At 24.0% G+C, this 25,966-nt stretch overlaps 1 protein-coding gene across 1 annotated transcript in view; it reads left to right on the top strand.

The window, feature by feature from the left end:
- Window positions 1-25,687, top strand: part of LOC129612138 (putative uncharacterized protein DDB_G0282133) — a 228,961-nt gene extending 203,274 nt beyond the window's left edge. Inside the window, exons 9-12 of the mRNA XM_055525656.1 lie at window positions 1,988-2,116; window positions 10,057-10,775; window positions 14,597-14,762; window positions 20,897-25,687. Coding sequence (XP_055381631.1) covers window positions 1,988-2,116; window positions 10,057-10,775; window positions 14,597-14,762; window positions 20,897-23,614 — 3,732 coding nt within the window. The 3' untranslated portion in view covers window positions 23,615-25,687. The remainder of the gene's footprint in view (window positions 1-1,987; window positions 2,117-10,056; window positions 10,776-14,596; window positions 14,763-20,896) is intronic.
- Window positions 25,688-25,966: the final 279 nt, after the last annotated feature.

Raw genomic sequence — 25,966 nt, 5'->3', positions numbered from 1 at the left:
TTTCTCATTGATTTTTTGCATATTAATCCTTATAATTTCCTTTAAGAAACAAATGTCCCCACACTTATGTCTGTATGAAAGAACAATATATTTTTGTGATCCCTGCTATCTAATGAAAAATGTGGAATAATATTCAATATTTCTTTGAGAGCGAGTAATTCCTTCCTTTAGAAAATTATTCTTGTTCTTTAAGTGCCTTCATGACCAGTTCCATTTGTCGATTATCTACACTTTTTAAAACATTTTAAATCAATCTTTCGAAGCGCTTGATAACATTTATTGTTTTTATACTAATTTGTATAATAATTTTCCTGAGAACAATTCAATGAAACTACATTTTCTGTATTGAAAGTGTTCAAAAGTATAGGGAATAACTTCTAATTTTTGCTTCAGTCATTAAGTAATTATTATTATTGTCTACAAATATTTGCTTCAATAAAAAATTGTGAATTCCAATCGGATTTATTAGTATTCAAATTCATTATTAGCTATATATTATTTACTCCCAGTATTGTATATATACCAAAAAATATCTAAATGCATTTAAAATTAAATGTGTTAAATTTAATAATTCCTGAAAATAATTATTTAATATTTATTATTAAATAAGGCTCATTTCCTATATTTGTTAAATATTTCACTTTTTTTATGCGTTTTCTTTATGACTATACGAGTAATATGCTATTGTATATAATTTTACCTTTAGAATGACCCTGTAATAATATATTATAATAAACCCACTTATATGTTATAAATAAATAGAAATTTTTAAGATGAAAGTTTACTTCCGGTCAATTAAATATAGTACACACATTTTTTACTATACCATAATAATATGTAGATGATTTCAGATTTAGAAACGGATATTAAATAATACTTAACTCATATAATATTTAAATAATAAGTGGTTTATATAAGATTTGAATCAAGTGTGTGTATATAGGCGTTTTAATAAGTTTTTGCTTTATTACTTTTATTAAATCTGAAAAAAAAAATTGAAAATGTATAATTAGGTTTATTACATATTATGTAGATTAGTTTTAATTTCCGATTTTATTAATAATAATTATTTCGTTCTATTTAATTTATTCAAAATATACTTAATGTTATGTGTAAAGCAGAAAAATAAAATCAATGAACTAAGTTTGAATAAGAAAAATAAGAAGGGAAGTATGAATATTTTAAATTAATGATAGCGAATAGTGATAAATAAGAACCAATCACTTTAAAACAGATTTAAAAAAGTTGAAAATGTTGACTCAATGAAATTCTTGTAAAATTATAAGTTCTTGGAAGTCAAAGAACGAAATAATAATACAATAAAGCTATTTATTTGGTTCAATGAATAAAATTTTAGCAATGTTCTAACTTTTAATTGACTACAGAAAACATATTATGTTCTACATATACTTTTAACATATATATTTCAGGAATCTCTGAAACAATGGCCACTTTCATTGTATTCCCAATTATTTTTCTTATATAATTTGCGTCAAAACTATTTCTTTCTTATTTATATTAAAAAAACCTTTATACAAGTTTACTGTTTTTCTAAAACTAAAATTTTATTATACAAGACCACCTCCATAAAAAACAAAAAAACACGTTCAACATTATTATATTTTGTGATTATTTTCTGATTATTCAACAGTTACCAGCAGGGAATTCCAAATTTCAATCTAAGTATATGATATAAGCAAGCATTTTTTTCCTTTTATACAAAAATATTTTATCCTTAATACTTCGAAGCTCCTTTGTAAAATTACTTTAATATATTTATGTACAAATATTCGTTCAAATAAAATATTATTTATTTAAAGGTCTTAACCCTTTTGTTTAAAATTATTTATTTTATGTCTAATAATGAATATAATACATACAAATCTACAAACGCGAGTATATCCAATATATAATAAAGTCAATAAAATAAAATTTGCATATTGTTATACTTAATATTAATAAATAATTTTATTTTTATTTTTTGCAGCACTATCGTGGCTCATTAAAATCATTAAACACTGGAATTGTAACATTATTAAATTATGGAAAACATGTACCACCAGCTGTGTCGCATGTTACATTAGCTCATGAAATCGGACATAATTTTGGATCACCTGTGAGTTCATAATAAAATTATTTTTTAAAATTTATTTTATAGCGAACAATATAACAGAACATTATTGAAGAAAAAAATTATCAAACATAAAATTAAAAATGTTTATGAACATTAAATAAACTTCATTCACTTAAATATTTTAATATATACGAATATTATTTGAAAGCCAATAATTTAAGAAATATTTTTATATATAAAAGGATAAGTTTTTATAACTTTTCAAGGATGACTAAAGCCACTTTTCATTCAAACTTTTCAAATTTTGCATAATTTATAAAAATAGATTTTGAATATAATAATATCTTTGATACTATAAATATATATATATTTAATATATATATATATATATAATAACGTAATATAAAGTAATAAACATATTTTATGCTTTAGAAGTTTTTAAATTTAGTTTAGTTTGGTATTTTTCCCTTTGATTTTTCTCATAAAAGTTTCATAAATTAAATAAGAGTTTGTGAAAAAAATTGTTTAAAATATTGTGCACACCATTTATTTAATATTGATTTTTCGGAAGTCAAAGAAAGAGTAATTAATGAAATAGTATAAAGAAGAATTCTGCATTTTGGAAAAACTTTAAACTTCTAGATAGCTTTTATTATCCAGCGTTCTATTAAATAAGACCATTGAGTACAGGAGAAAGATTTATGTTTGCGTACTCAATATATTTTATCATACCGGACATATTTAAGAATGTTTCTGAGAGTTTTATCATCAAAAGTCTTGAGAAAATACTCATTAAATACACACAAATTAAATACAATATAATTACAGCAAATAATTAGAAAACCAATTCCTTGCTGCTCCTCTGTAATTAAAATGAAAATGTGTAGTTTCTTTACCATTTTACAATTTCTATAAGTATACTGCAAGAAATAAATAAATTTCTAAAGTTTGCATGATTGAATAACATTTTTAATGCAAAAAATATGAAAAAAGCTTAACATCAGTGAAATGAGTATGGTGCATTATCAACTTTCGTTTGAAAGTCTCGGATCTTTAGCACCCGTAAAGCGAATTCTTTTCATTAATCACCCTCATATAACTTTATTGTATAAACGAAAGTTTTAAAGCAACAAGCCTTTTTTATAAGCAGGTCTTTCCTTTCCATTTTTTTTCTCAGTTATGTTGAAACAAATTGAAAACGTCAAAGGCGAATAAAAGGGAAACTCAACCATTTAAATTGACTTTGTTTTAGTTTTTGAATAGAAAAACTTTTATTCTAAAAAATAAAATAAAAATATAAGAACAATGAAAGCAATGAAAACAAAAGAAAATCTTGTTCCCGCCACTGTATCTTTTTACCGACCGTATTGTGTAAACAATAGGTAGGTTATGTGATGGCAACAAATTTTGCATATCGAGTTTTCGGTGGGAGCGTACTTCTCCATAGTAGGGAAGTGTAAATAAACTATTTTTAGCAACCTGTCGGTCTGTCGGTCTGTCGGTCTGTCGGTCTGTCGGTCTGTCGGTCTGTGTGTGCACGCGTGTATCTCAAGTTCGGCTGAACCGATTTTGATGAAATTTTATATGTAAGTTTGTTTCCACCATGGCACGGATCGATCAACTTTTGGTATATATCAGGCCTCGGGAACTGCACTTTTTAGCGGGCCGATTTTACATTTCTCACCATTTTGAAGAAAGTATTCAACCGATTTACTTGAAATTTCATATATAAGCTTTGCTCGATCATACGCAAAAATTCCTAACTTTTGGAAGAAATCAGGCGTCAGCAACTGGGCGTTTACTACGGGCCAAATATACATTTTTGTGTATATAAAGAGAAATAATCAACCGATTTCATTGAAATTTAATACATGAATTCCTCGTATTAAAACAATGAACATGTAAATTTTTTGGAAAGATCAGGCATCGGCAACTAGACGTTTACTACGGGCCAAACATACACTTTTGTGTATATAAAGAGAAATAATCAACCGATTTCATTGAAATTTAATATATGAATTCCTCATATTAAACCAATGAACATATAACTTTTTTGGAAAGATCAGGGCTCGAGAACTGATTTGCGGGCCGATTTTACATTTTTCACCATATCCACAGAACAAATTTATGGAATTTCTTGAAATTTGATATTTGAGTTCTGGTTGTTACCGAAACTAACTGGCGAGCATTTCAGGGAATTCGGGTAGCACAAAGCAAAACTCTACTAAGAGCCAAATTTACATTTTTCTAAGTATGTTAACTATAAGCTTACTAATGTCCTAAAAATTGGAACGAAGTATTTAACAGACATTTTTATAATATTCTGTAACACTTTCATTTAACTAGACAATACACAATGCGGTCGGTTATGTGCTGACCACATCAGATTTTTTTTTATATTGTTATACAGCATTTTAGCGACTTCAGAACAAAACGCATGGTGTATTTTTCAATGTAATACAAAATCATACTGACAAAAGGATTGTTGTTCAGCTACTATATACACGTATGTACGAACAAATAACTTTTAATGACTAACTGTGCATAGCATAGAAAAAAAATAAGAGATAATAACCTTTAATATTTTTCGATATTGGTGCAGAAATTTTCTTAGGTCAAGCATATTCACATAACAAAATCATATTGAAGAAGTGAAGTCAATAAACTTTTTTCAATACGCAAATATTTGTAATACATTGCCTACCATCTGTGTGATCTTCTATTTACACAGTTTTCCAATTTCTTATTATGGGTTTTGATGAATAATATAAATTGAAAACATTTTTAAACTTAAAACCTTATACAATATTTGTGTTTGATTTTTGTATTCTAAAATTTAAAGAAAAATTTTTTAAAACCGAAATATTCTGAATTTCGCTAAGAAAATTTTTTTCTAGCGAAATTTTTACAATTAATTTTTTACTTCCTTTGGGAGCATAGGGCATCTACAAAGCTTCGTCATCTGACTCTGTTCTGCGCCATTTCTTTTATTTCGGACCATTAGCGAAATACAACTTTTGCAATATCATAACAAATAAGAGCATCTGTTCAAAATATTAATATTTACTGTTCGTGCAATACTGAAAGAAATGTAAATTTTACTTGCTTTTTGCTTCGTTAAAGAGGCTTAAAATCACAAGCTCATGAACCGCATAGTAATTCTTATTTTAAAAACGTAGCACAATAACAGACTTTAGAATAAAATACTGTTATTTATAAGAAAAAAAATGAAGCTCGTATAGAAAAATCGTTGAAGGATAATAAAACTTATGTTTTAAGGCAATATACTGACATAAACAACTAGTTAACATTCAATTTAAAAAAAAGGAAAAAAAAAACATTTTTTATTATCAAGCACTAAGGCTTTTTTAACAGGGAGTTTTATAAAATTCTTTCCAGAAACATTTTTGAACACGACGTAATGCCAAAATTCTATTTTTACGATATTAAATGAGAAATCTCGCAAATAATTTATTTATTTTCTAAAATCATTAATTTATCTATGTTTACTCATTTTGATTTTGGGAAGACATTCTTCCCAAAAATGATAATTTTGTTCAGTTTTACTTTCGTTAATACTCGTATTAAAAAAAAAAGCCTATTTTACCAGAAATGACCCAAAAATATGCAATATTTTGACTATTTTTAAAATATTCTCTTTAAATGCTTAATAAAAGCATAAATATTACTTAAAAAGCATAAAATTTGCTTATTTGTTTAAAATTTTTGAAAAATATTTTAGTAAAAACTTTAATAAACAATAATTTTGAAGTCTTGTCAAACTAATGATTTTATTTCCGCTAGATTACAAAATTCCTGAAATTTTTATTTAGGATACACAGTTTCCAAAAATTCTCTGTAAGTAGTAAGAAATTAATTAAATTTGTTTCTGTTCGAAGCTCGTCATCCACAAGCAAGCAGCTTAACATCTTGAAGACGCTGCGCGCAAGGTTTTGTTTTCATTCAGAATCCTATATAACATCCACATATTTTGCTACATGTTCTTGTCTCTATAATCCTTTTGTACTCGTATGTATGTAATATATAAATTTCGAGAGGAAAAAAAGTATGAACAAATAGAAGATAAGCCATTAAAAAATTTTGTAATAAAATTTTTATATACTCTTATTTTAGAGTAGGTACAATATTTTGCTAATGCTTTTTCTTTTATTTATAAAGCCTTTCATATTTGAACACAAGAATTTGAAAACCGGTTTTCTAAAAATGTTTTTATATAAAGTAGTGTTACAAGCATAACATAACCATCTTCATATACACAAAAGCACAACACAAGTAAAACTATTAAAAATGTTGTTCTTTTCTTTTGGCAATAATAAAAGGAAGTGAATATTAGTGACCGGCTTTTGCATAAAATTACTATTGAAAGAATTTATCCTTTGCTTTGTAAAACATAAGAAGATTTAGTTTTAAATATTATATTTATTTTTTTTTACCTTTTACATGCAAAATCTCACGATAGTTATCTTGAAAAATCTTTTTTATCCAAATATTTTATTTTAAGTCACAAAAATATTGTATTTAGGCTAAAGGAGAATGTAAATCAGAATTTTTCTCCCGATTAAGTTTTAAATTTTTTAGTCAAATACTTTTTAAACATTTTGATAATTTTGAAACAAATTTAATAATTTGTTCTGAAACAAGTTATAAATTTTCATACTTATAGGTGCAGTTTTTTTTCAACCAATTTTTGTTCCCAACCTTGTAAGAAAATATCAAATGCATAAAAAATATTACTGTGTAAAATCGTAATAATATTTCGTAACCAATTCAAGTTTCTGTATTATAATATTTGACATGAACAAAACTGCAAAAGGAAGTCGTTTTCAATAACAATATTCTCATAGTATGAAGTTGTAAATTTTCAATTATAATCTTTCGTTTTCATTCATTAAATTTTTGTGAATAAAACTGATTCAGCCGATCAAAGATGTTTTACAATTCTTACTCGACAAAATTACTTCACTTATTTTCTAGAATTAATTCCTTCAGTGGACTCTATTCGTTTTTCCAATTCTAAATTAAAATTTTTTGATATTATTTTAATGACTTGATTTTCGATATTATAGAGTACGAGAATTACTTTAATACTTACGAGTTTTACAAAAACACAATAAATAAAAGGACTAAAATGCATTGTCCACGAAAAAGAGCTTAAATAAATAAGTTTTAATTTATCGCTTCAATGTACAAAGTATTCAGGAAACACTATGAAATCAAATATTTAGCAAACACAATAGAATATTAAAATTATTGAAACAAAATCCCGTTCCAATAGCTACTTCAATTTAAATTTTGTAATCTACTATATTAACCTTCATTTTCAAATATAATTGAATGTTCATATTAGTCTGATTACTAAAAATTTATTACACCGTACACAAATTTTCAAAACTATTCTAACAAAATAAGGCTAGGTACTTCATAAATTTTTAAAATCTAAAAAAAAATATAAGATTTTATGCTTAAACCATGAAGAATAATGGGCTTCTCAAAAGTCTTTTAATAAATTTTTACTAAAATACCAACATATTTTTACGTCTTTCAAAAAATTTAAATTAAAAATAAATTTTCTTATCCATCCTTAAGGAATTCTTATCTTTCAAATTTTGAATCTTTATGGATACCTATATAAATAAAACGAAGAGTTAGAGTAATGTAATGAAAAAATTAGGGAAAAAAAAATAAGACGGATTACATCTCAGAAAATGTCCAGTACCGTAATCAAATCATAACAAACTCCAATATGATTTGATTTCATTTTCTCTTTTCTTTTTTGCATTTTTATTTTTGTTTAATTTTTGTTTTGTTTTTAGTTTTTTTTTACTTAATCCATTTAGAGCAATTTTATAACTTTTCTAATAACTTTTCGTAAGAATAAATTTTCATTTAATATCCGTCCTTCCATTAAAAAAAAAAACAACAATAAATTTTGTTTCCTCATTTTGATAAGTTGAAATTTTGCGAAAAAGAACGAAGAAAAAGAATATTTTTTTCTTAATTCTTTGTTTTATAAGATAAATTAATTAACCTCGAAATTTAATCCTTAAAATTTTATAAACACGCACTTATAGGTATAAATATATTGTGAAATGTCACTGTATATACCAGTGAATATAGTAGTACTCGTAGCTATAGAATTTAATAAACAAGGGTGTTTTTTTTTCCTTTTTTCATTAAAAAAGTAAAATAAATAAAAACTCATAGTAAAATCGTGCTCTGAATTAAAAACATCGAATCAAGTGTTTTTTTTTTTATTAATTTTCGAAAATTGAACAAAATTAGAAAAGTTTCATTTTGTTTTTTTTTTAATCGTTCAGCAATAATTAAACAAAAAAGAAGGAATAATAAAGTATTTTGCAACAATTTTAGGGACTCATTTTGAAAGTCCTATTCAAACAAATTTTGTTCCTATCTTCTTATTTGAAATCCATAAAAAAAAAAAACAAAAATTAATTAAAAAATTTCGACATTAATTTGTTATTTCATTCGTAATATTTTATAAAATCAGAAGGAAATCGAATTGCAGAGCCATTATACAGAAAATTAATATGATCTCGTATACAATGCCGAAAAATTAGGACATAGGACAGATATAATCATAGTTTGTTGCTTAATTATTTAACATAATAAAATCAATTAAATTGGAAAATTCTACTTCCAGTAAAATATTTTTGAATGCGTGTACATATTCTAATCATATAAAATATCGTAAATTCAAAACTTCCTTTTATCACCTTTCTTACCAACAAAATTTTGTTCAACACATGCAGTTATTGATTAAGCAGGTGATGACATAATTCTATAAAATCACCTAACAATACTTACTATGAGTTGATATTGTGTTTCTCATTTCAAATAATTTTCCTTTTCTTAGAAAATCTTAAAACATAATTTACCCCACTTTAATAAGAACACTTTTCCATCCTTTAAAAGTATTTAAATTTGTAAATTGTGTAATTAATGTTTTTCCAAATTACAAAGAAAAACAAACAAAGTATTTTTCAAATAGACTGGCCAACTTTTGTTCATAACTTTTGTTTCTCTCTTATTTCTTAAGCAAAAAAAAAAATAATGACAAGATTAAAATAATTAAAATCTACTTTTATTATAATTTTTAGCAATAAAATATTAAAAGGATAATTTTTCTAATATTTTATGTTAATTTACAATAAATGATTGATTATAAGGGAAAAGTTTTGAATAAATAAGAAGAACAAGCAAGAAAATATAACAAAAAAAAAATCGGAAAAATATGGAGAATTTTTGCTAATTAAAGGATATTCCATTCTGTTCATTAAAATTTGGGTGGAATTCATAGTGATTTTGCGAAAAGTGAAAAATTATTTTCATTAACCATGAAAAAAGAAAAAATTTATTTAAGGAAACTTCGGTTAATTATCACTTAGGAAATTAAATATAATTTTTATTCAGTAATCTAACCGCATAATAATTGTGAAAGCGTTCAGTAATCAATTAATTTGAAAATTATTACTGTTTATTATGAATTTTTAGACATAAGTAAATCGAAATATTCTCTTTTTTTGGTTTATAAAATTAGTTTGAAATTTGCAATTGTTTCGAATTAATATTTTCTTTTTCAAAAAAGGAAGAACCGCGTGCTAAATCGAAAACGAATAAAAAATTTTGATTTATTGCAACTGTTGTCAAAATTCTTCCTACTGCATCAGTAAGAAAATCTTTAGAAATAATCATGAAAAATCTAATGAAAACTAAAGTCAATGCTAATCCAATGAGATTTTTTGTATAACTGTATTATTACAATATAAATATACATACATATAATGTACTTATCCAATATATCTCGTCTGTTGATATCCACAAAAATAAACAAAATTAATTTATTTCACATAAAATGTTTATTTTAATTTTCAAATTTCCTAAAATCATTAAATAATTTAATTTTTCTAATTTCATTTTCAATATATATTTTAAATATTTAGCATGATCCTGAACAATGCACTCCAGGTGGTGAAGATGGTAATTATATAATGTTTGCTCGTGCAACATCCGGTGATAAACGAAACAACAATAAATTTTCACCATGTTCATTGAAATCAATTGAACCAGTATTAAATGCAAAAGCGCGCAGTGCAAAAGGCTGTTTTACAGAACCACAAACGTCAATATGTGGAAATGGTGTTGTTGAACCTGGTGAAGAATGTGATTGCGGTTGGGAAGAAGATTGTAATGATGTTTGTTGTTTTCCAATGTCAAGACATCCACGTATTGATGAAAGACCGTGTACATTACAACCGAGAGCAATGTGTAGTCCATCACAGGGACCATGTTGTACAACACAATGTAATTTAAAATTTGGTGATAAATGTAGAGATGACAATGGTTGCCGTGATCCAAGTTTCTGTGATGGTAGACAACCACAATGTCCACCAAGTGTTAATAAACCAAATAAAACAATATGTAATAAAGAATTCGTATGTTATATGGGTGAATGTACTGGCTCAATATGTTTAGCATTTGGTTTAGAATCATGTCAATGTCTTCCTGGTCCAAATGATCCAAAAACAAAATCATGTGAATTATGTTGTAAAGAACCGGGTGAAGGTAAATCATGTAAAAGTTCATTTGAATGGAATGAACAGCCATACGATGTACCAGATATGTTTGCTAAACCAGGAACACCATGCAATGATTATAACGGGTAAGTTTTAGAATATAATGTTATTATTCACAACGACATTGTGTTCACAATTATATCACATTGTGTAATTTGGAAAAAATTTAAATACTCGTACTAAATTTGCTAGGATAACATATACAAAAACTTAACTATAATATAAATAAAATGTTCCAACAAAATTGCAAATGTATTAAGGATTTTGAAAAATTGGAAATAATTATTAGGAAAATTTTCTGGCACAAATAACAAAGAGAACCAAAAATCTTAACTAAACTAATAACTAGCATTTTCTATTACCTTGTCGGGATCTAACATCTTAGAATCCATGATCTAATATTATATTGTGTTACTAATGTAAATGGAATCAAAAATTTTAAATGGTTTTTTTCGAAAACTTTTCCGTCATGTTCTCAAAAGTGTAGATACCAGAAAAAAACAGACGATAGTTTAATAGGTGGTCAGAAAACAACATTTGGTTAGAACACAAATAATTTTTAATACTACAAAAACAAAAGGAAATATTATATGCTTCTTACTTTGCTTTTTTTTAACTTTATACTTTTATCATTAATATTCATGCACTCTAAAACTCTACAAACTTTTCTACTCATGTACAAGAAAAAAAAAATGAAAATATTCTGATACCATTTTGAGGGTTTTTTTTGTAAGTTATAATAACACAAAAAGTAATAAAAAACTCTAAAAAAAAAGGAAAATTAAACATAAAAAAATAAAGTAAAATGCATTAAAGAATTTAAATGAAAATTTTATTTCACACATACTTACTTACATTTAAACAAATTTCTGAAAGAACTTACAATGGTGGACATTTAAACTCTTCGTATTGTTGAACACGGGGTTCAAATTGAGATATATAAGAGTTCAAGATCATAAAAGTTACGAGTCTTTGATTAAGATTTATTGATAATTTATTGATAAAGTAAAATTACCTATAACAATTATATTATTCAATAATTTGATACACCAGCTAATTTATCCTAATTCAAAAATTATTACGTGATGAAATTCCTTCCAACAACTGAACTAGTAAATAATAAAGCGTAAAGATATGGAATTAAATTCAACTACAATTGGTAGAACTTAATTGAGCAATTTTCTTAAATATTTTATGCGTGGGAAAATATTCCGATTTCTTCCGAAGATTCCAAAATCTTTTCAAGAATCTTGTAGTTGTATTCTTATTATTTATATAAATGTTTGTACTAAGCCTATCAGACGATATGCGGTACCGTCTTATATCAGACGATATGCGGTAGCTCTTAATTAATTTCGGCTTCGGTCTGCGAAATTTACAATTGATCCTCTACTGTATATACGAGTATTATGCATATTCTAAATACCAAATAAAACAAAAAATTTTAAATTAATACAAAACATTAACATACATAAAAAAAATATTCAAAAATCATAAAAAGAAAACAAATCTTTTATTTTTTTTTGTTAGCCAGGATAATGTGAAAAATTCGAAATTCCTGTTTTTTTTTCTTTTGTAATTTTCTCATCCTTATACAAACCTTATTTTTTAATCCCAATTTTTTCCTTTAGTTTTTTTTTTTTGCTTTTGTCTTTCTTATCATTTTCTGATATCATTGTAATTTTAATTTTGCTTATAAACTTCATTTTTTTTTTTAAGTAAAATACGGAATTTCAGTTGAATTAAAGAAAAATTTTTGTGGTATAGTGTGGGCAACAAAAAAAAAAACAAAATCAAAGTTTTTTTTTGCTTCTGTTTTTCATACATTATTTTTCTTGTTTTGTTAGCATTGTCTATATCTATAATTTCATATTCCATAAGCATAAAATATCAATGGCTGAAAAGCACATATTTTAAACATACCTACATATATGTATAAAAAGAAAAGTATTTCAAGGATAATTGATTTGATTTTATTTTCCAAAAGTGTTCCATTTTCTTTCTTTTCTTCAAATTCTTATCATTGTTTTTGTTGTTTCTTTTTTCGTTTTTTCTTGTATTAATTTTTAAAAAGTACCTACTTCATGTTTTATATCATTCATGAAACATTTACCATTTTATAACCAGCACACAAGAATAAGCAGTAAAGTAAAGTGTGGTAGTAATAAAAAATCATAAAAACAAAAAATTAAAAATAAAAATGAAAACATATTAACGTTCAATTTAAAGAGTCACTTTGCAACTTTCTCGCAAATGGAAATGAAGAAATAAAAATAAAAAAAAATTTTCACTTTTCTTTTTATTTTTACTTTTTTTGTGCAATAAATTTTATGTTTTAAATTATACTTACGAATATATTTATACTCTACAAATATCCTTGACACAATATTTCCGATATATGCACATTTGTGTGCATAATAAATATTCGGTTAACAACTCACATAAGTATAAATATGTATGAGCAGAAAATTTTAAGTAGACTAAAATAAAATTAAAAATATATGAAAATAAAAGAATTGAAGTTTTAATAACACAAAAGTATTTTACCGATTTTATTAAGTGGCTTTTTTCACCATCTAGACATTTAAACAATTTATTTAATATATACGGTACATATTTATATTCAAAGATAAGAGAATACGTTTCTAGCAATAATCAATTGAAATTCCAAAAAATTAATAAATAAGATAATTCTTTTGTGTACGATTTTTTATTGATTTTTAAAATATGAGCGATTTGAATCAGATTTCATTTAAATATGAAAAGATTTAGTCCTCATTTTATATAGTCCTTTTTATAATTTTAATTTGCTTAAAGTTTTAGTTGATTTCTTATTTCTTAGAATTTTGAAAACATTATCAAATTTTTAAAAGGTCGCAACAAGTATTTATAAATTAATATTTTCTTTAATATTTTGGTGACACTTGTAATACCTGTAATATGAAAAATGTGACGTATTTCGTCACCGATGTAACACTAAAGCATACTCACATATTCTAGATATATTTTCTGAGGTATATGGCAATAAAATATTATTGAATTACTGCAAATGAGTCGTTAATAAATCAACAATTTTGTGAAAATCAACAAGAACCTAATAAAATCACTTTTCTGCTTAATTTATTCTTGAATTAAAACTGACTAAAATTTTGAAACATTTGTTATAAAACTTTCAATTTCTTAATCTAAATTAATTTAATTTTAAAAAAACGCTAAAATTCGGCTTACAATTTACTCTTGTGCCTATATTTCATTGCAGTCAAAAATAATAACTTTATTTTATTTAAATATCGCATTTTAACAATATTCTTTTATCATTATTAATTCAAATTTTGTTAAAAAATTCCTTATGATCTATAACTAGCTATAAAAAAAATTATTTTATTTATTCTTCAATTTATTATTTAAGAAATTTTTACTCAATAAATAGAAAATATCAAATATTATTTTATCGACAAATAAATACGAATTCGAATAATGAATAATAAATAAAAAAAAATATATTCACATTGCATAATTTTAGGGAGACAAAGCAAAAACGACAATACAAGTCATTCATTTTTCCTTCGAAATTTGACTAAAAAAAATTTCAATATTTATTTTTATTTTATTATTTTAACAAAAAAAGAATATTTTCTTTAATATTTTAATATTTATTATTTGCTTACATACAAACGTACTCGTACATATATACTTATATGAATAAATTCCACTCACATATGTGTATGTATTTTCCATTATTTGATATTTTCAATTCAGTTTAGAATAATTCTATATTTTCTACCAAATATTTTTATTTTTAAATTTTGTTTATTTTTAAATTTTCTTTACGTGAACATATACATACATATATGTATATAGATACTTCTAAAATATTTATAAAATTTTTTATTTTTTCTTTTTCTAGATACTGTGACGTCTTCCAAAAATGTCGAGAAGTTGATCCATCTGGACCATTGGCAACTCTTAGAAAATTATTACTATCTGAAGAGAGTATTGCTTCTTTCAAAAAATGGATTCAATCGAATTGGTATACAGTTGCATTAGCTGCTGTTGGAGTTATTGTCCTTTTGGTAAGATTATTTTATATAATAGTTTCAAATTCATTTAAGTGTAACATATGTACATAAATATATGTATATTTGTACGCATATATATCAATATAAAATATATTAAATAATAAAATATACAAATTCTTTTCGACAATATTATCGATTTTTTTAAGATTTAAAAAGAAAACTGGAGTTAAAAAAGAAAAATATCATTTTGCTTTAGGTGATAGAAAAGTTTTGTGCATGTTTATGAATTTTGAAAATTATATGGAAACCTTTAAATAAAACCAGATAATGTGATATTAAGCAAATATTTATTTGAAGTAGCTTTTCTGGAAATTTTCAATTAAATTTTGATTTCCTATTGTCAAAAGTGAACCCTAACTATTGATTTTAATTCAGGACCTATCTTTCCTGTACAGTAATTTTCATCAGTTAAAATCGACTGAATATAAATAATCAAAAATTTTAATGTATTTTTAATTTTAACACATCTTTTACTTAAGATTTTACTTAAGATTACTTAAGGACTGCCGGCGAGGTGCAGGATAGGCAATTTAAAAATTAGTAAATATTATTTATATTTACTCCTTTTTATTGCAATTTCTACTCCTTTTTGTCGATTCTGAACTGAAAAATTTTTATACCAAAAATTTTAGGAACACATGTCTTACATTTAGATAAATTCAAAATTTTCTATACGAAAGATTATATTAAAATTATTTGTATTGCAAATTCCAGCAAATTTTCTCTCATATATTTTGGTTGGTTTCGAAATGTGATATTATTAAAGGAAATACATTAAATTTTTTGTACACAAAATACTTCAGTTTTAGTTTGATGTAAATTTTTCGCTAATAAAAAAAAATCCAACTAAATGTAATCAAATTCAATGAACATTTTGAAGTGCAGGAATAAAATACACTAAAATCATATAAAATGTATTTTTTGTTTAGAAAATATTACCTTCGTTACGTTCTTCCAGGTTTGAGTACGCTTTAACGTACATGCATTCATGTATGTATGTATATAATTTTCTGTTCTGCAAATTAAAAAATAATATTCGAATTTGTATCTAAGATCTTTTCCTCATTTGATTTTTCTAGTTGCATTTCCAATTTAAATTATATAAATAATGATTGAAAAAGAACCTTGTAAAATTTTTAAAATTATAGATTATACTTAATTATTTTTTAATTGGAATTTATTCTTGTACACAATTCTATTATTACAAGTTGGTTTCTCTATATTTTTTAATACGTTGTTATAATATAAAACTCGAATAGATGTATAATTTCTAGATTTTCTAACATCATTAAAAATAATATTATACACAGTCATGTAGTTCAAAGTTTTGCAAATATGTTATACATTAATAAAGAAATTTCTATATAAATTACGTAATATACGGAACCGATCAAATCATCCCCCGGTATCTAACAATATTATAACAACAAGAAAGAACATAATTTCAGAAAAAATATTTTATAGAAAAATTTTTCGAATATTTACAATGTACATAGGAATATACATTATATAAAATTTTGTATTGAATTTTAGTGCAAATAAAAATCACATAAAAATTATTGAAAAATGCTTTGTATATTATTTTTATTTAACAAAGAAAACCTTAACATTTTTACTAGATATATGTAGATGCATATTGTATTTTATGTACCTAAGTATATGAAGAGTAAAAACTCAATTTTCAAATATTTAAGGAAATTGGATAAGTGACATTAGTGTTGTTTGAGTTATAATAAAAGGGATATATGGGTTATGCAGCAGTTTCAAATAAAAGTATTTAATTAAGACATTTGCTTGAAAGCTTTGAAATTTTTGCATGATAAATAATAAAATTTTTTGACTTGATTAAAGTTACAGTTTTGGAAATCGAATATTTAAAAAAAAACATTATTAAATCAATTAAAATTTAATATATTGGCAATTGATAGTTTTTCTTCTTTAAAATTACCGATTTTAGTTGAATTTCGACAAGTTTTATTATGTCTTTATTCTCCAAATTTTTAAATTGTCAAGACATATTAGTTTTTTTGTTAAGGGAACTTTAGTTCTACAGTTGAAAATTCGTTGTTTCTTCTGGGGAATATCAAATATTTTGCTGAATTTGATTTTAATGAAGAACAAAAAGAAAACTGATCCGAACACGAAAAAACTTTCTAAAATTTTTTCTTTTCTAATGATTATTTCATTGAGTGCAAAATTTTTATAAAATTTAATTCGAAGTTATTTGCTGTAAACACAAAATTTTTAATATATATGTATATTAAAATAAAATTCAGCAAAAACTTGAAATTATTATTCGAGAAATAAAATTAAGAAATTAAAAAATTCATTATTTTTTTTTATAGAATTTAGCCCTTTTATACGTAGCATAAAATTTTAGTCCAATTATAATTTTAATTATTATAAAACATGATAATAGGATAATAAATTTTATACGAAAGAAAATATGAATTAAAATTTTTCCTTAAATTAAAATAAATATTAAAATCCTTTAATATTTTAATAAAAAAATGTATATACGTTTATAAATATTATAATATAATATGTCTATACTTTTTAATATTTATATTTCACCTTTCCATATTCATATAGAATATACAATATTTATATTGTGTAATAAATTTTTATTTTCACAATAGCACCTATTAAAACGAATGAATTTTATTTTTAATTGTGTATATTGCACTCATAAATTCATTTATATTAAATATATTTGTATATATAAATTTATATACATTATATACCTATAATAAAAATCTTTAATATTTATAATTTTTAATTAAAACTCAAATGAAATTCTAAATAATAAATAAACAAACAAAATAAAAAAAAATTAAAAAAAAAAACAAAAAAAGATATTTCGAAAGATGACTTCTATGTTGGATGCTGCCCTTAATGGTATCGAAGGTATGAAGAAATCCTTCTTCAAATTACATAATATGCACTATTGCTATTTTTGTATACAAGAATGTAGTGATATTGCTATACTTGTTGTCAATATAAGATTTTTTTTTAGATTTTCCATTATTTTTTTGTCATTCGAAATATAATTTTCATATAATGCAGTCATTCTTTTAAATATAAATAAAATTGTAATATTATATTGATAGTATTTTCTTAATTAAAAATTATATTTTTAATGATTATAATTTGAAAAATAAATAACTTATGAATATTACAAATTTTAAAATTAGAAATTAGAATAATGTTACAAAAATAATGAATAATTGCTTTCTGATAAATTTACAAATTTTACAATTTCTGACTGAATAGCGACAATGTTTTTAAATGTCTTCATTTAAATAGCATTTTTTTTTCAAAATAAAATAATTGTAAATTGTTTATACAGTTATATAATTTATTAACAAATGAGAGTTTTTCCAGAAAAGAACATTTATTATAAAATTGGAATGAAATGGAATGAAATGAAATTATTCATGGGATGTTGTTATATAAAAATCATAAGATTTTCCTTCATAAGATAAATTCTTTAAATATATTTCACATTATTGTATAGTTTATGAATCAAGAATTTCTTCTTTCATTAAAATATACACAACATTTTAATTTTTTTTTAAATCCAATGTTATAACTAAACAATATTTTTGTGAAATATTTTGGTGTTATGTAAAAAGAATAACAATACTTTAAATATTTTTGTAAGCTCTTTTATATAATTGCCCGTAATTTTTCATACAACATTCAAGTTAAAGTTTTAAATAATTTTCCAAATAATGCAGTCCAATTTGCACCCCAATATACCTTGCTGACTCAGTTTAAATTTTTATACTTGTACAATATCCTCAAGAAAAATATTAATCGAAATTACATTTTAATAAAAATAAAATGTAATATTCTTTTACTCATTATCTAGTATTACATCTAATACTGTGCCTAAATCTAATATCATGTATACATAATACACATAATGTATATAATATATAAACCATATTTTCCTCAAAATATTGCTAATTATGCGGAAGTAGGGTAAAAATCAATATTTTACATTGTAACGCTCAATAAATGACAGAATGAGAGATGTGCAAAATTTTATAAATTTAGAATTTCAGTTTTTCAAATTATTGTTGTATAAAATACCAGCTCTATGCTGTACTTATACAATTATTCTGCTTATATAACATGTAGATATTTGGTCTTGTGATTGTATTGTTCTGTTCTCAAAATATGCTAAATATGTTAAAAATTATTAAGTCCATGCATAAAATTTGTACATCTGATAATCATTTCAACATTCAAATTTTCATGTAATCAAAAATGTTTTTCGTTTTATTAAGTTAGTTATGGTCTTATTTAAAGAGAAAATGTCCTTTATTTTTCATGCAAAATTTGAAATATTCTTTTCTTGTTAATCAGTTTTAGGAGAATATACATACATTTGAATTTTTTTTTTACAATGTCATATAAAAATTTACATTTTTCATTCATTTTTAATAACAGTAATAAAATTCATATTTAACAGACCTCTATTGAAAATATACATGCATACGTACATTATTTTTTTTTCATTTTAGGAAATTTTTGTCAGCACTTTTATATAAAAAACAATTCTCTTTACAGTCATTTTATTCAATGTCTGTACTTGGTCAAATATCATAAGGCACATAAAAAATTCTTATACTTTACAATATTGAGGGCTTTCAAACCAATAAATTGAATGATTTTCAATTTTTAGAATCTTGAAAAAAAACTCTTCATTTTATGTCGTATGAATTTTTTTTTTCTTTTGACAAGAAAAAATGTTTCTGAAGTTTTTGAACTTTTTATTTTTGTTGGTTTTTTTTGAAATTATCAAATAATCACTACTTAAATTTCATCTCAAACAAAATGGCATATTCTTTTCAAAGCCATAATAATAATAATAGAAACGAAAACAAAAGAGGTGTAGTAAAAGTAAAAGAAAATATAAAAATAAGGATATTTTTACTTGTGTGTCATAAAATGCAGACGGAAACTATAATTTAATTTTATTACCATAATAAAGAAAAGATGTTCACAAAAAAACAAAAAAATAAAAAAACTTTACACATAAAACGAAATGACAACAACAACAACAAGATGTGCGAATTTAAGATAAAAGAATATTGTTGAATTCATTTTTATTATAAATCCAAAAAATACACAACATTTTCTGTGACAAAGAATAAACTGAATATCCTTGAAAAGTCCTTTTAATTTTCCTTAACATGTTATGTGTCTTGCATTCAAAATGTGGACATAATATGCAAGAACACAATATTTATACAAACCTTTGTATATTCTCGTCAGTATATAATACGATTTAATGTATGTTGCAAATACTAATATTATTGTCCTTTTCATAAAATTAGGGGAAAAATATAAGATTATTTTTTACAATAGTTGTAGTGGAATTTAAAATTGAAATAATAAAACAAGAAAATGCTGTTAATGTTGGTTGAACCAAAATGAAAAAATAAGCTCTAGTTATTGTTTTCTTACGTATAAAAATTTATTAATCATTATTTTCAGTTTTATGTTTAATAAGATGAAAATAATATGATCTCGTTAATCTTCCAATACTATACTTTTTGTACAGCATTTTTAATTTTTTCTGATGGAAAATATTGAATTAAATTTATTTTGATAATTGATAAAGTAAACTGAGTTATTCCACATAAATATTGTCATTTAAACTGATAATAAAATATTAGACTTTAAGTTATTATAGTCATTGAATTAAAAGAAGGTCAGATTAATACTCATGTATAGCTAAGAGTACAAAATTCTTGTGTTACAAACTAAACGAACTCAATTCAATAATATATATCTGTTTTATATTGAACGACATGAATGATAAATATCAACATTTTAGCGATTTAAGTGAAAAGTTTTGAAAACTTTTTTAGGATCACAAAACCAAAATCCAACAAAATTACAAAATGAAAATTTCAATTAATTACATTGTATTCATTTTTATTAAATCAATAATATATTTATATAATTATTATATGCTAAACAAATAATTTAATAATGATTTTACTGCTAATATAAGTAAAAACTTAATAAATATATTTTTACCAATAATTCTCTCATTTTTAAATTTTTCTATACCTCAATAAAATAATTTTCCTTTTCTAAATTACTTGCAGATATTGAGCACGAAACTATTGGGCAAACGAAATGTGAAACTGAAATCAGTAACAATAATACACAGTGCAACGACAGAGACAGTTCGATTGCCGGAGGACAACAACGGTGTGATAGTACATACAGCAGTCCGAACAAAAGTACCATTCAAAAAGAAAGTTCGGGGTCAAAGAAGTCACAAGACAAAAATAATAACCAAAAAATCTACCCAACAAAAGATCAGTTCGAAATCAAATACAAAGGTTGGTAATGGTAATCCTCCACCTGTGGGTGGTAGTGGTGGTGTTCCTCCCACGCAATCGACTTCAAATATTGTATCACCTGCCATTACAACAACTTCAATTAGTGCCAATAAAAATTCCCCTACTGCCACTACAACTACTGTTATACCTAAAATACCATCTACTGTACTAAACAAACGTTCATCTGGCGAAGTACTCAAAAAAGTATCACGTAAAAAAATTCGTACTAGTTTAGACGACAAAGTTAGCAATAAGTTAAGCGATTTTAAGAAAAGTAAAAAATTAAAAAAGAAAAATGAAATTATAGATTATTCTAAAAGCATTGCCGGTCCAAATAATGCACATACAAACACATTTGGAAAAGTTCAAAAATGGCTTCTTGATTCTCCTATAGTCGCTCAACCTTTATCTCATATCGAACATTCGTCCAAAGTTCGTAATATAATGACAAAATCACAGTCGACACCAGACAGATTAATACAAAAATCACCACAAAAAACAAAATCTGTTGGAAATTTAAGTAATGAAAAAGTGAAGTTGCAAGTCGTTTACAAACCACCATTTAAATTCTCTTTGAAATTATCAAAAAATTCGGCAGTTAAAACTCACGTAATTGGTGGTGGATTAGGGAAATCCAAACGTAAAAGTAGACCTACTGGAATTGATAAAAAGAAAGTTGGAGTAGCACCTATTGCTAGTAGTAAATCATCTGATGAACGTGGACGTAGAGCTGCACTATTAGTAAGATCAACAGATAAAACCGATGGATTAAAATTAAACTTAATGGAAAATTCGGAACCAAATTACGAAACATTGGAACATCCAGATAAAATGTCAGACAAAACCCCACTTTATGAAAATATGCAAGTCAATAGTACAGAAAATTTAAGAGAATTGAGTAAATCAATTGATACCTTAGATATTACAAACCTACACAAATCATCAAATAAAAACAATAAGCCACCCGACGTATTTCGAATTAACCGTAGTGCTAGTAACTCACATATAGATTGTTCTGAAACAAATACGAACAAAAATCAACAGCCACATAGTTATAGTCGTAGTAACTCAGTGTCACACAATACGGGAGCAGCCGCTCTAAGACCAATTTCATCCTCGCGTAAAGCTAGTGATACCTCAGTAAATTTAAGTCGAAATTTTGGTAGTACCCAAAATCTTATACCAAACAGCCATAATAATTTATCAAAGTCAAAAAAACGTAGTAGTCTTAACTTAAAGAATAACAGCGTTTCATCTTCAGATACAAAACGTCCCTCAATTTCTAAAAAACCATTGACGCCTGATGGTATAACAAGCCCAATCGGATTAGCACCAGCAAGACGTAGCAGTTCTAATCAAAATTTGCGAAGAGAAAATTCTTCTTCAAATTTACGTCGATCAGATATTGCTGACATTGCGTTGCCACAACAACAAAAAGGCAGTACCAATAATCTTTTAAAATCATCATCATCGAATGGTGTTAAAGGAACTATGAAAAATATACCGAGAGCATCATTATCGAATAATGCAAATACTCATGCGCTTTTAGTTGGAGCATCCCAACAGTTAAACAATTTAAGTAACATAAACAGTAATAATTCATATCATATTCAGCAACAACAAACAAAACAAAGAACACCCTCACCACCTACGAACAATTTAGTAAGTGCAAATATCAATAATACAAACAACGGAAATTTATTATTACGCCAACAATCACATAATCCTAATGTTAATTATAATGCATTAGGAAATCAATTATCAAATTTTAATTACAATAATTTAAATAAACCACATACTGCCGGTTGTGATGATTTTCACAAATCATCACCTTTTGAATGGCCAAAAAATTTTACCAATGCATGTGTACCATTGCAACATCAACAGCAAATACAACAGCATGGAGCATCAACTTCTGTTAACCATAGTAATCGCAACAGTTACAATAGCAGTAACAGCAGTAGAAATAATAGCATTAGCAACAGTAATGGTAGTAATAGTAGTAATAGTATAAATAATACAAATAATATTGCTTCGAATGCAGCAATTCTGTCAAATAATATTATTAACCATCATAGTAGTAATAATTTTATGACAAAATCACAACAACAATTATTGCAACCACAACAACAACAGCAACTACAGCCAATTTCCACTATTAATCCCTCTAATTCAATTCCGACAGCCACCAATATTACAAACCACACAAATAATATAAATGTTAATAATAAGAACAAATTTAATATAAGTAATTCAATTACCACACCAACAATTGCAACCACTACCGCTACAAATAATTCTAATTACAACGATCAAAAAAATAATCTTAATATTAGTAATAATAAAAACTTTAATAATAAATTATCAGCATCATTAAAACAAAATAATGGTAACAATGAAAATATTAATAATGATAATTCAATAACACCATCTGATCTGGAAGTTATGATATCAGATGTAGAAAATTTAGTTAGTTAGAATTTAATTAAATTATATTTTAAATTAATTTTGAAATATTACTGTAAAATGATATACATATATTTTTTAAATTAAATTAAACATAAAATAGAAAACAAATTTAATTAATTGAAGGCAACACTTAAATACAAAAAAAAAACACAAATTATGTGAGATTAAAAATTATTGGATCTTTAAAGAAAAAAACATGAAAAGAAAACATAAAATAAAGGAGATATTTTTTCTGATTCGAATTTATAACAGTAAAATAAAAAAAAAATATATCATAAATCATATCAACTTATTAAATTAAATTATCGTATACCTACTACACATTAATTTACTATTACAAAAATTTTTTAGAACCAAGCATGGATTCGCCTACAACTATGCAAAATTAAAGGTATATGTGGCTACATATTTTTTTTTATTGGAAATTTACCAATCAAGCCAATTTTTATTTTTTAAAATACATAATCATATTATATAACTATAATGATAAAATCGGTAATTTGACATTTCCGTTTAAAATTTGTTAAATTTAAATTTGATGTCGGAATGATTATTCTCACAATATTGGACAGTTGGCCCCTTTTTATTCATATTATACATAGATGCAGCTTTTCATTTGGTTCACATATTTATTGAATTTCTTAAATTATAACAAAAATTTACTATAAATTTGAGTTATATTTATTATTATTCAACAAACTTATACGATATAGTTATTCGTACGATAGTAATATAGTGACGATATTTACGTAATATGGTTTTTTTCACTCATTTTTCAATGACAAAAGTATTAAGTAATTTTTTTCAAAACGATTTCTCTGGTTCATATTATTATGCAAATATTTTTAAGGATCTTAAAATAATTATGAAAACATAATTCTCCTAAACTAATTGAAAAGAAAGTAATTTTGAATAAACGATTCGATACTCGGCTTAACCAGTTTTTAAATTTCATAAATTGACTACAGTTCTAAAATTATTTAGAACAAATTTAGAAAACCATGTCCTTTAACTAACTGTCCTAATTAATACAAAAATCGGCATCAATACAAACATCATTACGTTTTACCTTTTTATACAGCTTATATTTTGGAATTCAATTTTATTAACCAAAGTTGGATTTCTAAAAAATATTTACTTATTAAATGCAAACATTTCTTATTTTTAATTTTTATTATAATTTTTTCAAAGCTAATAAAAAAAATAAAAATTATTTAATTAAAATTAAGTTCTATTAAAATTTTAATATATTTGGAAAAAAAACACTTCATCAAAAGTACTATTTAAAATAAAAAAAATTCCATACAAAAAAACGAAATGCTTAAACAAATTAAACTTTTTATAAAAAAAAAAAAACATCAATGAAAAAATATTTACAAAAGTACGTCCATTCAGTAGCCAAACAATTTTTGAACTACATATAGATTTTTAACATTTCTGTTATAAATCATCCGAATCAACATATAAAACTTAACTAGCTATGTTATTTTCAATTGATACCCGAATATCAAAGAAATGAAAATAATTAAATTCAAATATCCTTTTTTATACTATTTGTTTTTTCTTTTTTCGTTTTATTTTCTACAAGTGAGTATGTACTTGTACATACATTTATAAGAATTATATAGAAATATGAAAAAAAAGAAGTGAAATATTTTGTAAACTAAATTTAAAAATAATTCGAAAAAAAATTATTGAAATCAATTTAAACTGAAAAACAAATTGAATTTTTAAAAGCCTAGGTATTATTTAAAAAAAAAAGAAAAAAAAAAATATAAATAAAAATAAAATTCAGTATACATATACATACTTGTAAAAAAAAAAAAACAGAAAAAATTTTTAGTAGTTAAAACAAAAATTAAAAAACTAAAATAACTCTGCTGTGCTTCTTTTTGGCTAATAAACTTTATAAATATATAATTACAAATACATCACATATGTATATTCATATTACATATACGTATATGTATAAATGTGTTTATATATACATTGAAATAAAAACTTAATTATACACACATCCATATATATATATTAATAAAAAATATAAATTTATAAATTCAAATAAAATGCCAAAATTTACTCTTAAATATTTTAAATAAATGAACAAAAACAAAAAAAAAAAAATGTAATAATTATGAAAATAAAATAAAAAGGAGAAAAAAAACTAAAAAAAAAAAAATAAAATTATCATGAATGTATTCTTGTAATATAATTTCAAATTATATAATTTTACATAATATTATATATAAAAAAAAACTAAAACTTATAAAATATTGAATAAAAAAATTAAAAACTAACTGAAGAAAAAAAAAAATTAAAATTTGTAACAAATAATTAAAAACACAAAAAAAAAAAACGAAT

Source organism: Condylostylus longicornis, unplaced genomic scaffold, assembly GCF_029603195.1.
Source record: "Condylostylus longicornis isolate FDR11 unplaced genomic scaffold, ASM2960319v2 ptg000004l, whole genome shotgun sequence".
Taxonomy (NCBI): Eukaryota; Metazoa; Arthropoda; class Insecta; order Diptera; family Dolichopodidae; genus Condylostylus; species Condylostylus longicornis.
Note: the sequence above shows the minus strand (reverse complement) of the source record. Positions and strands in the feature narration are given on the sequence as shown.